Source organism: Herpailurus yagouaroundi, unplaced genomic scaffold (assembly GCF_014898765.1).
Source record: "Herpailurus yagouaroundi ecotype Mexico unplaced genomic scaffold, PumYag 159, whole genome shotgun sequence".
Classification (NCBI taxonomy): Eukaryota; Metazoa; Chordata; class Mammalia; order Carnivora; family Felidae; genus Herpailurus; species Herpailurus yagouaroundi.
Genome location: NW_024412400.1, coordinates 14,568,346 through 14,583,997, shown reverse-complemented (window position 1 = coordinate 14,583,997; position 15,652 = coordinate 14,568,346). Strand labels below are relative to the sequence as shown.

The window sequence follows — 15,652 nt, the reverse complement described above, 5'->3', positions numbered from 1 at the left end:
CCATGTGAATGAGTCTCACAGCTATTGAGTTGAGCAAAAGACACCAGATAATGGTAGGTTACACTACACTGTTACTTTCATATAAGTTCAAAAACAGACAAAACTAATCAATTCTCATAGAAGTCAGGAGATAGTTATTTTTATGCAGGGCTTCACTAGGAGGAGGTATCAAGGAACCTTCTGGATGACTAGAAATGCTCTAGGTCTTGACACAGGTGTGGTACAAAAGTGTATCCATACATGAAAATTTTTTCAGCTGCACAAAGATTTGTTCCCTTTCTGTATATAAATTGTATCTCAGTAAAAAAGTTATGAACTATAGAAACGATCCCTGAAAGTATAACTTTTTTCAATAAAAAAGTTAAAAAGTAAAAGAAGGCAAGAGGAATTAGAATTTAGCTCTGTTTGGTTCCAAAGTCCCTCTCTTTCCACTACACACTCTTTTTTTTTTTTTTAAGTTTATGTATTTATCGAGAGAGAGAGAGAGAGAGAGAGAGAGAGAGAGAGAGAGAACAAGCAGAGGGAGCAGAGAGAGAAAATCCCAAGCAGGCTCTGCACTGGGAGTGCAGAGCCCTATGTGGGGCTCCAATTCACAAACTGTGAGATCATGACTTGAGCTGAAATCAACAGTCAGACGCTTGACCGACTGAACCACCCAGGCACCCCAACTATACATTCTTTCTGAAATCAGTTTTAAGTTTCTACGTTCAATACAGAATCTTACCTCTTTTACTGGGATAGTGCACAGAAAAGTCTCCACAGATACTTTATAAACTATTGCTATAGGTTCATACAGTGGCAGTACAAACAGAAACCTTTTGGTTGTGAAAAGATGATGTATTAGACGGGGGGACTAGTCCGTCAAAGGCTTCATGAATGTTATTAAAGGAAACGGTTTGGATTTTATGTATATGAGGAATCACTGAGGGATTTTACATAAGAAATTTTATGATCATATTTGCTGTTGTGGGTGAAATGAGTTAGAAAGAATGGATAGCAGGAGAATCAGCCTAGGACCAGAGAGAAGTTAGGAGACTGTTGGAAACATCTCTGCAAAAGCGGGTAGATCTTAGACTAAGAGTTACAACAGTACTGTTGGCAGATGAAATAAAGATATGTTACAGAGCCAGGTGGAGTTAGTGGAATGAGCCATAGCAAAGCAGAACCTATTCAGCCACCAGGAAGTCAGGGACAAAGTATATTGATCTGGGGAGAGGCTAAATCTAGGCAAGTTGTCAGGGCTCTAGCCAAGTGATTTGGGATTCCGGGAAATGTTCTGGTCCTTGTAAAGAACTAGACTGTGTCCCCCTAAAATTTATATGCTGAAGTCCTGAGCCAAGTACCTGAGAATGTGACTGTATTTGGAGAGAGAGTCTTTATAAAGGAAATTAATTAAAAATGATGTCATCAAGGTAGGCCCTAATCCAATATGATTGGTCTCCTTATTTTATAAAAAGGAAATTTGGACACAGAAACGCACATCCAGAAGACTATGCGAAGTGACAAAGAGAAAATGGCCACCTGTAAGCCAAGAAAAGTAGCCTCAGAAGAAACCAAACCTACAGATACCTTGATCTTGGACTTCCAGACTCCAATTGTGAGAAAATCAGTGGTTTAAGCCAACCATTTTGTGGTACTTTGTAATGGCGGCCCTAACAAACTAATAGAAGTATCAATCTGGACCTGTGCCTATTCAAAAAGGAGAAGGCACAGGCCCTGGGGGCTGGGAGCTAAATCATGCAGCTCAGTAAGCAGACAAGGCCACCAGGAACCCTCGGATAGTGATCTTCCAGCCAAGAAGTTGGCTAGCCATTTCAAACTTCAGGTACTGGTAGGGATGGGGCTTCTAATATTCCTCCAAATGTAATTCTCATTGGCTCAAAGACAGGGCAGAACAAAGCAATAGGTGAAATCTTTAATTCTGATTTGGGGCAGAGTTGGAAGCAAGCAGGGGTTATCTCAACCTTTATCGTAACTAATAGGTATCCACATAGAGCCAAAAATTATGCTAGATCTAGTTAGAATTGAGGCAATAAACAATTAAGATATTTGTTTGTACCTGCAAATTCCTTAGATGTTAGACTAAGAGATATGTGTGTGTGTGTGTGTGTGTGTGTGTGTGTGTGTGTGTGTGTCTACATACTAAGCCCCTCACTTCTCTGCTTTCACATGCTCTGCCATGGATCAAATATTCCCTCGGGTCATTGAAGTTTCCTCCTAACTGGTCTCTCCGTCTCAGTATTGGCTCCCCAGTAATGAGGATCAAGAGCAGATCATTTGAGGCATGAATGGGTGCATGGCCATGATTTTCTCATTTGTCTGTGTACATTTTCCAAGGAACGGAATCGCTTAGCAGTCCTTCTTGACTCCTTGTTCTATTCTTCCAGGTCGATTATGAAGAATGGATTTTTCCTTCCCAGTTACATTCATTCACATCCATTCTGTCTTTTACATAGCCACATAGACTAGTTCACGCTCTTTTCAGATCCTGCCTGAACTATTACAAAAGCTCCTTACCGTTCTGCTTACCCCCTGCGTCTCTCGTCACCACTTGTATCTATCCTATGCAAAATCGACTTTAGAACACATCACTTTGACAAAAGGCCATTTTTCTACTTCTTAACCTTCAACAGCCCCTGACCGGTTACAGCTTCAAACACGCCTCAGCCTAATGTTTAAGGCTTTGAGCATCTGGCTCTTCTAACATTTTCAGTCGCATTCGTAAGTATCCTAGCTTCCCAAATCCTCAACGAATGGCGTCAGACATTGCCCTCCAACATGACTGTCCACACAGCCCTGGGCTTCCAACCCCTACGCTTTTGCTTTTGCATGTATGTTTTTATTTCTTGCCTTCTGTCTTTTCCATGCTTCACTTGTCCCTCAAGAACACCTCAAATCGCAGACATTTTTGCTTATTTTTCTCCTAGTGTGACATACATTCTTCTCTGCTGACTCATGCTAGTCATCTTTCAAGGCCAACCATAATTTCTACTTCGTCTTTCGAGTCCTTCCTAGCCACTCTGACATTCAGTCCTTTGCGAAAAGCTACTGTGCGGCCATTAGGTACGAGATACTGTCTGAGCCCTAGAGATCATGCTTGGCTGATACAGATTTCCTCATTTCCAGGACAGTGTGCTCTCCTCCCCTTTATGTTCTTATTGCAGCTATTGTTCAAAGAACTATCCATATCTTAGGGGTCCCTGGGTGGCTCAGTTAGTTGAGTGTCCAACTTCAGCTCAGGTCACGATCTGGCAGTTTGTGAGTTTGAGCCCCGCGTCGGGCTCTGTGCTGACAACTCAGAGTCTGGAGCCTGCTTCAGATTCTGTGTCTCCCTCTCTCTCTCTGCTCCTCCCTCACTTCTACTTGGTCTCTCTCTCTCCCTCTCAGAAAGAAAGAAACATTAAAAACAATTTTTTTTAAATAATGTGCTATCTTAGGAAATTTGTTTTGAATTACCAATTGTAGTTCTATGATTTAGTTTTTAATACATGAGTTATCTTTCCCAGGTACTTTATAGAGACTTTGCCCCCCGATGATCTAATTTCATAGATCAAGGAGATCTATGAGACAGGAGAGGGGCATGCTGTTATGTACCAGGCAACGAGATGCTAGTGCTTCTCATAGTGTGAGATGTCTAACAGTCCATTTTATGGGACACACAAAACCCATGATTCTACAGATATTATTGCATAGGATAAAGCTGAAGTAGATAGTGCCCATCTGAGTTTGTTTTTTCAGTGAGTTACTTTAAATAAAAATATTAAATAATAAAGCTTCAAAAAATACTCAGTTATGGCAAAGGCCATCAAGTGGGTTTTCAGCGACTGAAACAGTGTTAAATGATAACACATTTATTCCTCACAACGTCTTTACAAATTAGAAACTAAAGTCCAAAGAAACGCTGGAATTCATTCAAGTCACAGAGCTACTAGGTGGTGATGCAGGATTCCGGTAGAGGTACTTAGGTCTCTGACTAAAGCTCTCCCTGACATCCTTTTGCATATATAGGAAAATTTAGTGTAATTACCCGAGTGTGAATGTCTGGCTTGTGTCTTTATACCCCACCTCATCTCCTTAAAAAGATTTATTTTCTAAACTAAATCTTCCATCTCCAGAAAAAGAAAAGGGGCATCAGAATGAATTTGGTACGTTTCAAAACCCATTTATAAAACACACAAGAAAACAGACCTGCTTTCCTGCCTGGCTGAGTGAAACATTAATTCTTCACCTTGGCACCTCAACCTACAGCTGTAATAAGGGCCGTTATGCCCAAATAGGCCCTTAAACGGAAGACCTGCTGGGCAGAGACCCACTTTCCCAACCCGGCTCGACTGTGGCTGCTTTTTCTGCCAACTGACCAGGCTGAAGCAGCAGCAGGGGAGGAGGGACTGCAGGTAGGTGGGGAGGGGATCATTTTGAAAGCTTTAAATCCCTCCCAGGGAAGAAGCAGCTGCTCCTTGTTTTTCTAACATCTGTCCCATCTGTCCCCGGCCGCACCTCACCCTTTGGAGGCTCGAACTAGCTGACCATGGATGTGACAAGGAAGCATTTCTGAAGGCCGGTTGGTGAGCGGAAATGGGCATAACCGCCACCAGAAATTTTCTTTTATCGAGAAGAGGGCAGTTGGGGCTCTTCTGGAGTATAGCTGTCACCTTCCTTCATTTTTCTGAAAAACATACGGCTTTAACTGGCAGAATCGGGATTTGTAACATCACCCAAATCAGGCTGTACGCCCTAAGGACAATATGTCCTGGCGCCCATTTTTTTTATTTTCCCCTCCAGGGAAGCCACAGGCTGCTGATTTGTGGGACAAATAATGATACTGTACGAACTATACCACCTCTATAGAACAAGCTGTTCATATCTTGCACGTGTGGCGTTTATGACGTTTAACAGCGTGTTGCTTGTATTTGACTCCCCTGCCAACACGATTCTTCTCGAGAATAGGGCGCTTATTTTTATTTAGGTATTTACCCCTCGTATTCAGAACCGTGGCTGGAACCTGGCAGGCATGAAATAGAAATTTATGAATGAACGAACGTTAACGAAGATAAAATAAACAGGGTGATTCATTCCGTCTTCCGAAGACGGGAGCGGAGGGAAGGGTTTGGCCGTGAACTTAGTCGCCACGGGAGGCGCAGTCCCAAAGGCCAGCAGCTTCGGCTCGGGTCTCCGCAGACCCGGGTCTGCAAGCGGGCGCTAGCGCTCCGCCCCAAGCGAGGCCCCGAGCCTCTGAGACAGCCCGCCCCCAAGGCACACAAGGCCACGCCCCCTTCCCAGTCATTCCCTGGGCAAAGTCCGTTCCAGGCTTCGGGGTGGGGCCAGAAAGGCGCAGGCGCAATGCGCAGCGGAAGTAGCGACTCGGGAAATTAGAAGGAAGGAAAGGGGCCTGCCTGCCGGGCTCCGCGAAGGGCACTGCGCTCCTCCTCCGTGGCTTCCTCCACCTCGGGGAAGCTCCGGGCGGCCGCACGTGCCTCCCTGCCCAGGCTCCTCCCCTTCCCTCCCCCTGCCCGGGAGCGGCCGCGGGCTGCTTTCCTCTCCTCCAGCCGAGATGGCGCTCGACCCCGCAGGTACGGGGGCGGGACGCGGGGGTTGCTGAGGAGTCCGGGCCCGGGTCCCTAACTGTGGTCCTGCGGCTGGGGGCCGGTCTGGGAAAGGTGCCGAGCGCTGAGGTTGCACCGCTTCCGCAGACGGCTGCTCACGCCCGCCCGGCTGGCCGCTTTAGGGTTTCTGGCGGCCCCAGCGTCTTCCCTGCAGTCTTGGGTCATCGGCTCGCTCCTTGGGGTTAGGGTTAGGTGAAAGGCATTGGGTTTGTTGTCCAAGCGGTCGTCCATTTGTGTCTTACAAACATTTCCTTCTGAACGCGGCTGGTCTCATCTTTTTCGTCCCTCTGGGGGGTGGGGGGGGGGGTACTGACTCCTTTAAGTATCTGTACGATAACTTAAAAACAACAATCCAAAGGACCCATCATTGTGGCAGGGGTCAGTTTCTTTAGAAAGGATCCCCAGGGTCTCGATCAGTTAGTGCTTCCAGCCCACTTCTATATGAGGCAGTAGTTTCCCTCGAATTCCCGTCCTTAAAGAAGCTCACCTGCACTGCCTTTGCTTTAAGCTGTTTGTGTTACAGAAGCTCACGTACGGTATCTTTGTAGGCTATTCATGTAAGTATAGAGGACTTCGTTTTTGAAGGGGTGGTGATTGGTCTAATCCACGCCCTTCGTTTTATGAATAGGAAAACTATTCATAAGGCGTTGGGAGGAGTAATGGCTTCAAACGTTTGGAGATTCAGAAATGGAAAACTCATTTGGTGGCTCTCAAGAAGAGCGGAAAATATCTGTAGCCAACAAATAATACATTTTTTGAACGCTTTATTATCAAGCTAGGTATTCTCAATTATCCAGCAATAGTATGTGATATTGTAGACCATTTCATGGATTATAAAACTGAGGCGGAGAGAGATTAGGGACTAATCTAATTTAAAGCATAAAAATTTCTGGAACACTTCACAAGCACACCAATTTTGGCCCAGGTGATTGGAACAGACTTATGAGGCCGTTAATAATTGATCTAGCCTTTAAAAGATAATTTGCAGTGGTTGGACTTGGAGAGGAGGCGGCAGAATGAACAAATGTATAGGTGGTAAAATATCACTGTGTGATATTTAGTTGCAGAGTGTAAATGAGGGGTAAGAAAAATTAGGTTGGAAAGTAGATTGACGCCTGTTACAATTCTAGTGCACCTGAGCTGAAAGTGACATTCAAAGTAATCTACAAATGAGGAAATAGAGAGGTCGAAGGCTTTCATATGTCTATATTCTGAGTTTAGATACATGAAATTTAGAAAAAAGTCTCACTTGCTGTTTCCACTTTCTTACTGTCCAGTTACTCTTAACCCACTCAATCTTGTGGTGTGCCCACGTCCACACTGCTAATTGCTGGTAGAGCCCAAGCTGGAATAGAGCCCTGGTAATTTCATTTCCGGGTCCATGCTATAGACCATGCCTCTGATGAAAACAAAAACGGGAGTGCCCATTATATGTCACAAGCATACAATGGTAGAAGAAAGAAGACAGCCCACCCCTGAACCCCCATATATACTTTGCCAGATTATGATCAACATGAAGAAAATAAGCAGTCTCGTGTGGTAGATGGTGAAAAGAGGACTGACCTCAGAGTAGGCAGTGAAGAGCTCTATGAGGAAGTGTCCTTTGAATTGGAATCTGAAGGACAAGAGGAGGCAGTTATGTGGAGAGGTAGGGAAAGAGTATGCTGGGCAGTCAGAAGCAGCAAATGCTTAAAATGTTTGGAATGAGGGCCAGAGCGTGGAGGAGGTTCATAAGGAAGGATGTTGGGAAAGTAGGCAGGAGCTAGATGCTGCAGGACCTAGAAGGCCCTGATAAGAAAGCATTTGGACTTTTCCTGATGTTATGAAAAGTCTTTGGAGGCTTGCATTCATTCATTCATTTAATGTTTGTTTATTTTGAAAGAGAGCGTGCACGTGAGTGGGGGAGGGGCAGAGAGACAGAGGGAGAGAAAGAATCCCAAGCAGGCTCTACTCTGGGAACATGGAGCCCATCGTGGGGCTCAACTGACTGAGCCACCCAGGCACCCCTCAGAAGCCTCTGGAGGCTTCTATAGAGCACAGTGACAGGGCTGGCTCCCCTGCTCCGTCAGTGGAGTGTGCAACGCTTGATCTCAGGATTGTGAGTTTGAGCCCCATGTTGGGTGTAGAGATTACTTTAAATTAAAAAAAAAAAAAATGAGGGCAGTGGCACAATAGAAATGATGTCTTTACTATTCTGGCTGCAGTGGTAGCATGCAGTGTGGAGGAGTCCTGAGTGGAAGCAGGGAGACAGGTTAAGAGATGGTGGCAGTGGTCCAGGCTAGGTATGTTAGTGTCTTGGCCTGGAGTGGGATTAGAAAAGCTGGAAAGAGAAAGCTTCAGTAGATGTTTTGGAGGACTAATTGACAGGACCTGCTGTTGCATTGAATAAAGGTGGTGAGGCAAAGGGAGGCATTAGGGATAATTAGCAGGTTTTTTACTTTAGCAACTGGGTGGCTGGTTATGGTCAAAGCTAACAGTATGATCATTGGAAACTTGTTAAGCAGAGATGGAAGCAAGATTGGAATGGGAAACAAGAAAGTGGAGTCAGCAAGTAGGAAGTTTTGAAATATTCTTGTCGGTGTAAATTCCAGAATACAAATGTATTGAAGCCAGCTTTTTGTTTAAGTTCATTTGTGTTTGGTTCCTGGATTGAAGCATAGATTTACATTTTGCTATTTCTCTTGCTTTTTATACAGTGGTATGTGCCCACACTGAGGAGATGTGTTTCTGAGTAGATGAGGTGATAGGTCAGTTGAGGTGTATATAGCCAAGTCTGTTTTCCCACTGATTTATGTTAGGTTTTAAAATTTTTTATGTTTGTTTATTTTTGAGAGAGAGAGACGGAGAGGCAGAGAGAGGGGGAGACCCAGAATCTGAAGCAGGCTCCAGATCTGAGCTGTCAGCACAGAGCCCAATGCGGGGCTCGAACTCACCGCGAGATCATGACCTGAGCTGAAGTTGGCCGCTTAACTGACTGAGCCGCTCAGGTGCCCCTATGTTAGATTTTTAAAAATATTTTTTTAAGTTTTAAATTTGAATTATAGTATAGCTGACATAGTGGTATGTTAGTTTCAGGTGCACAATATAGTGATTCAACAATTCTATGCACCACTCAGTGCTCACCGTGATAGGTGTACTTGTAATCCCCTTCACCTATTTCACCCACCCCCCACCCACCTCCACTGCAGTAGCCACCAGTTTCTCTGTAGTTAAGAGTCTGTTTCTTGGTTTGTCTCTTTCTTTTATTTTTATTTTTTCATTTGTTTGTTTTTTTAGTCTTAAATTCCACATATGAGTGAAAACATATGGTATTTGTCTTTCCCTGACGGACATATTTCGCTTAGCATTATACTTTCTGGCTCCATGCCTGTTGTTCCAAAGGGCAAGATTTCATTCTTTTTTATGGCTGAATAAGATTCACACATCATATATACACACACAGGAATATTATATATCTGTGTGTGTGTGTACATACATATGTTTATATACACACACACACCCCACATCATCTTCATCCTCTCATCTATTGATGAACACTAGTCTGCTTCCATAATTTGGCTGTTGTAAATAATGCTGCTGTAAACACAGGGGTGCATGTATCCCTTGAATTAATGTTTTTGAATTTTTTAGCTAACTACCCAATATGATTGTTGGATCATAGGGTAGTTCTGTTTTTAACTTTTTGAGGAAACTCCATACTGCTTCCCACAGTGGCCACACTAGTTTGCATTCCCTGGCGTTCCTTTTTGTCCGCGTCTTCACCAACACTTGTGGTTTCTTGTGTTTTTGATTTTAGCCATTCTGACAGCATGAGGTGGTATCTCATTGTAGTTTTGATTTGCATTTCCCTGATGATGAATGATGTTGGGCATCTTTTCATGTGTCTGTTGGCCATCTGGATGTCTTCTTTGGAAAAAATGTTCCTCGTCCCTTTTTTAAATTGGAATATTTGTTTTTTGGGTGTTGAGTTGTATCAGTTCCTTATATATTTTGGATACTAACTCTTTATCAAATGTGTCATTTGCAAATATCTTCTCCCATTCTGTAGGTTGCCTTCACTGGTTTATGTTAGATTTTTCAAAATCTTCATACAGGTTTGATCTTCATTTGTCAACAGCCTTTAACTTCGTAGGGTCCACTTTTCTCAAGAAACTCTGAACCCAGCAGTGAAATGCAGGCTACATACTTATATGTAGTTTTATTTATATTATTTTCCTTATTGTTAATGTAGAGGTAATAAAGGCACGCTTTGTAAGTCTCTCAGCCGTACTTTGTTAGGTTCATTATTTTCTCTTACTATTTGAATGCAGAGAGAAAAAGCTGGAGGGGGTCCACAACACCCAAGAAAAGTGGCTGAGGAGGTTAAATTTTTAAAAACTACTAGTGTGTGGGTTGTGCTCCCAGATGTTCAGATTTAATTTGCTAAGCCTCTGACATTTTAAAATAGTCCATAGGCAGTTCTAATATGCAAACAGAGTAGAGGAGAAATCGCTGTTCTGAACTCTTCCACTTTATTGACTTAATCTTTAGCTTTGTTTTCTTATCAGTCTGATCTTCCTATTTCCAGAGGAAATTAGCCGTGAATGGTACCTGGATGGCTTGGTAATGGAGGTTAGTTTATGGCAGGCCATGCACTGTCATCTTTGGGGTTATCTTTTCCACTGGTCAGAAACTATTTCTGTTTTTATTCAACAAAATTCTAGACATTAACCTCCTCTCATAACAAGTTTTAAAAGGGCCTGGTAATGGAAAGTCAGGTCTAGGGCTGTACTAAAGAACACCCAGTTATTTCTTTGCTGTTCCCAGATTCCAGATACATTTTCCCACATGACTGTATTCCCAGATCACAAACTCCAGAAACCTGGGCCTAATAATTTTGCTTCTTTTCTCTAATAACTATAAGGGCTTCCTTTCTTTTTTTGTTGTTTTTCTTGTTCCCTCTTTTAGGGGGTAGGTAGTTTCCCTTCCTTTGTCCCTTAGTGTGGATTCATTGTCTACTTTTGCATGATGGAGCGATAGCAGCAGAGAGAAGTTTCCTTAATTGTGTGTGTGCCACCTTATTGGTGTTTTCCAGAAATCTAATAAGGGGAGGAAGATGGAACAGTTGTAGGGCTCAGGGAGTAGAAAGTGGGGCCAGGAATTTCATGATATTCCATGAGTAGAATATGAAGGTATATCTTGGGAGGATGTCGTCAGGGCAGCTCTTAGAGTATTTGGATTGCAGGGGTTCTTTTAGTGGTTCCTATGGGGATGTAGGTAGATTAGCTTTAGGAAATTCTTACTTTTTAAGTGAGACACCTAAACAGATTTAAAGAATCTTTTCTGAGAACACTGTGATTCATACGTAAAAGGTTATGTAGTTGATTAGAAAATTTCTGATTTGATTATGGCTTCTGTATCTGAACAGTATCCTCTTAGACATAAATTACATTGGTATGTCAGAGCTAAAAATATGTTTAACTTCTACATTTTATGTATTTCTTTTTTTTTTTTTTAGTTTATTTACTTTGAGAGAGACAGAGCCTGAGTGGGGGAGGGGCAGAGAGCGAGGGAGAGAGAATCTCAAGCAGGGTCAGTGCTGCCAGTGCAGAGCCTGACACAGGCTCAAACCCACCAAACTGCAAGCTCATGACCTGAGCCAAAACCAAGAGTCAGATGTTTAACCGACTGAGCCACCCAGGCTCCCCTCACTTGTAAATTCTGTATATTTCTAAACTCAGAGTATACTTGTGATGAGAGTTGTACATCATGAATCAGGAAATGTTTTGTAAATGAGTTCAAGGAATTTGAATTTTATCCTGAGAACAGTGGAAAGATACTCCAGATTTTTAGGCAAGTAGAACATGCTTTCATTTTTTGTTCACCTGACTTTTCATTAGATCCAGGTTATGTGTTCTCAGAATACTGTAGAAGTGGTATCGTGTCTTTCTCGTGGTATCACATCCGGAGGTATATGACATCTTTCTGTCTCTCATAGATTATACTAAGTTTGATCAGTCGGGGCTTGTCCCATTGCTTTGCTTTGTTTTTCCTCTCGTAATTAATAAGTAATTTGTGGAGAGTACAATCTAATTTAAGACTATGCAGATATCCATTCCTCATGGAAATGTCCCTTTTGATATAGTATCCATTGATGATTTTTGCTTGTTTCAGTCTTTCCTTAATGGTTGCAGAATGGTGATTTTCTGCCTCCAGCATTTTCTCCACATTGTTTGATCAGTTGGTTGTTGCTCTTTTGCTGTAGGCAAGAGACCACTTTGTTTCTTGTTCATTTATTTGTAGATTCATTATGGGTGTGGACTCATGAATTCCTATTTTTCCAGGGGTTTATAATTTGTTACTGTATGTAATTATGGTGGTGCTTAATTTTCCCAGATTGGGCCAGTGAGAAAGTTCCTTTAAACTAGCTTCTGGGCCCTTGTGATATGTTCCCATCCTGTTTTTGAGCATTTTCTCTTTTTCTCACACAAAGTATTTCTGGTTCATCTCTTACCTATTCTGGCCCATCCATAGAATTAGTCATTTCTTTGACAAACCCTGGTTCCTTTGTTTGGTCATGACATCAGAGAACAAGGTCTGGGTACCATTGGATGTTTTACATGCAAATGATTTGTTAATGGAGTGCTGTTAGAAAAAAACCCTTAAGGGACCAAGGGAATCGGACAGGGAAGGGGAGGAAGCTCAGCAAGGATGTGGTTTCAGGGAAGGCCTGTCGCAACCTGATCAGTTCTGGTGCACCACAAAGCGCAGGGCCTGTCCCACTTTGGAGGCCAGGGCGCTGGGATTTTGTGCCATGTGGCAGTCCTTGCCCATGGCAGGAGACTGGGAGAGGGGCCACAGGAAGGAAAGCTGCCATGCCCGAGGGCCGTCCTGAGAAGGTTGCAGGTGTGAAGGTTTCAACATTCTCTGTCCTAAAAATCATTTATCTGAAGCCACTAGGAGCCTTTGTTCAGGTAGTGAGAGTTCAGATAGTGGTAGGTCAGGTAGGAAGGGGTACTTGCACAAATATGTAAATACACACAAGTGTGTGCTCTGAGTCCAGGTGTGAAGTATCATGGGGTTGTGGTAATGACATTGGCCTAAGCTATACCTAACATACGCCAAACTGTGCTTTGTGTTTTTCCCTCCAGGCCATTTGACGTGCTGTTCCTTCTTCTTAGAATTTTCCCTCTCTTACATCCCCAAATCTGTCTAGTTCTTGTTCATTTTTCACACGTCACTTTATTTATTAAACAAAATTGTTTTAAGTTGTACTTACTTTGAGAGGGAGAGAAAGTGCATGAGCACGCAGGAATGGGGGAGGGACAGAAAGAGGAGGAGGAGGAGAATCCCAGGCAGGCTCTGCACAGTCAGTGTGGAACTCGATGTGAGGCTGGAACTTAGGAACTCTGAGATCATGACCTGAGCCAAAATCAAGAGTTGGCCGCTTACCCAACTGAGCCACCCAGGCGCCCTCACACCTTATTGTAGAATCATTTGCATGATTCCACAGTCTTTCAAGAAACAATTTTAAAAATATTTGAAATTTCTAAAAACTACCAAACTATCAAATAATCTGGGTATAGAGTTTCCATTCCAGATCCAGAGGTTTTTCCTTGAGAAGTAAAGTGAAACCTACAGGTATGATTTGTCTGTATGTATCAAATAATTTGAGAGATGAAGAAAAATGTCAGGTGGAGAATGAAAGTATTTAACTGTAGTAAACAGTAAATGTTTTTCATATGATTTCACGTCTTTAGGTTTACTGGAGACTAGATGATTAGAAAAGATAAACTAGTTAATTACATCTAGACAGCGAGAGATTGCCCACCAATCCTGGGAGAAGCACCCAGTTGAATTTGGGAATGAGTAAGGATGCCTTCTTGTTTTAGACTTTGTCATTAACCTCAGGCCCTATTCTGAGTGGCATAATCTCAGGTTTGAGGATGCTGGGGTAAAGAGAGAAGGGTTTCTCAGATAACTGCTAAAGCTTCTTAAGCCTCAAACCTGTATGATTGTAAATACTTGGCAGTTGGTCTCAAGGGGTTCTTTCACCACAGGAGAATAACTTCCAAGTTTATGTTCCCAATGACTGGATTAGTATCCTTATTGTAGAATCCTCTAAGTTTATGGACGTCAAAAAAATGCAAGAAATATTACCTTCTGCTTGATATAAGTGGATCAATCCGTGCCAAATAAGAACATTGATTCCCAAATTAACCTTCTCCCCCCACCAGCCCTGATTATATTTTAGCATTTTTATTTATATTTCCAAGATTTTATTTACATTCAGTACTACACATAGGATAGTATTGGTTTCAGGAGTAGAATGTAGCGATTCATCACTTACATCCAACACCCAGTGCTCACCCCAAGTGCCTTCCTTAATGCCCAGCCCCCGTCTAGCCCACCTCTCACCCACCTCCCCTCCAGTAGCTCTGTTTGTTCTCTGTAGTTGAGAGTCTCTTATGGTTTGCCTCCCACTATTTATCTTATTTTACTTTTCCTTCCCTTCCCTTATGTTCACCTGTTCTTATTTTAATATTTTTTAAGTAAAGAGATTGCCGGGAAAACAATTTAAGAACATGGTATTTAATATCCTGCATTGTGTTTTTGCTGAGAAACTTAGAGTTTTTTTACGGATCAAAGGATATGTTAATTAAGCATGTTGAAATGTAGAGTTTCGAATGTTTATGTTGGCTGCAGCATGAGGAACCTAGCCTGTTTTACTCATCTCTGTGTATACAGCCCCTAGCATGGTGACTGATGCCTAGTAGGTGCCTAATAAATATTTGTTAACAGAATGAATATTAATTATCAGATATTGAAACTCTCATAATCGTGTCATTTTTTAAACAGTTTGCATATTTACCATGTGCCAGCCATTAGAGGGAATTATAGAGATGAGTTAGACATGGTCTTGAACCCCATCAAATTTAAGTTTCATGCAGCTTTCTTGCTCTACATGTGGAATCATTTGTGGAGCTTTTAAAAATACCAATGCCTGGGTTTATCCCAGCATTTCTGATTTAACTGGTCTGGGTGGTACCCAGGCATCAGAATTTTTAAAGCACTCTCAGGTGGTTTGTTAGATGCAGCTAAAATTGAGAACTTCTGGTACCAAAATCTGTCTTAAATCTGTTCGGCCTAGTATAACAGCATACATAGCACAGACTGAGCGACTTAAACAACAGAAATTTATTTTCACACAGTTCCGGAGGCCGGGAAGTCCGAGCTCAAGGTGCTGGCCGATTTGCTTGCTGGTTCTTCTTCCTACAAGGCCACCTGTTGGATTAGGGCCTTGCGCATATGATCTCTTTTGACACTTAATTGCCTCTTGAAATACAGTCACATTAGGGTTTAGAGCTTCAGTACGATTGGGGTGGGGAAAGTGGGACAGAATTCAGTCCATGGCGACCACCAATCTGTCGGGAGAAGAAGGTTGCACAGGTGGTGTGACGTTGTATGTTAAATCCGGATGTGATGAGAGCCAGAGCATTGGTGCACACAAAATCTTGGGCTTACGGAAGGAGAGAGCACTTTCAGGTGCTGGGGTCAGGCAGAACTTTGGGAGGGAATAAGTATCGAGTTTGGTTTTAAATCGGAAGACCTTGGTAAGAAAATAAGAGGTAGAAGATGGAAAATAAAGGCAGAAGACTGAGCTGGAGTTTGATTTGCTGCGTAATGTTTCAAGATGGCTTTGAGCTTTCTGAGCCTCTGCTCAGAAGTACCTTCTCCTGCCTGTGGTGGTGTTTGTAAAACAACTCCTACTGCTCCTTCCTTCCTTCTGCAAATATTTATTGTGCCTCTTCTGGGCACCCTATACACATAAGCTGCTTTTTTTTTTTTTTTTTTTTTTTTTAGGCAAGGAGGATAATGTAACCATCAGGATGGCAGAATGAAGATTTAAATTGTTGAAATTTTAAGTTGAAATTGTGATGGCTGCTAAGACTTGGAAATTGCCGGTAGCTGCTTGAAAAGGTGGGCAGAGTAGATTTGGATATGGAAATAAGCACTGGGAACATGGCATGAACAATGGCATCTTTAAAGGTAGAACCTTGTTGGGGCGC

At 42.6% G+C, this 15,652-nt stretch overlaps 1 protein-coding gene across 1 annotated transcript in view; it reads left to right on the top strand.

Annotated features, from left to right (window-relative positions):
• The first annotated feature begins 2,753 nt into the window (after window positions 1-2,753).
• CMC1 (C-X9-C motif containing 1) overlaps window positions 2,754-15,652 on the top strand; it is an 87,790-nt gene continuing 74,891 nt past the window's right edge. Inside the window, exons 1-4 of the mRNA XM_040481108.1 lie at window positions 2,754-2,831; window positions 2,928-3,063; window positions 5,051-5,216; window positions 5,308-5,570. Coding sequence (XP_040337042.1) covers window positions 2,754-2,831; window positions 2,928-3,063; window positions 5,051-5,216; window positions 5,308-5,570 — 643 coding nt within the window. The remainder of the gene's footprint in view (window positions 2,832-2,927; window positions 3,064-5,050; window positions 5,217-5,307; window positions 5,571-15,652) is intronic.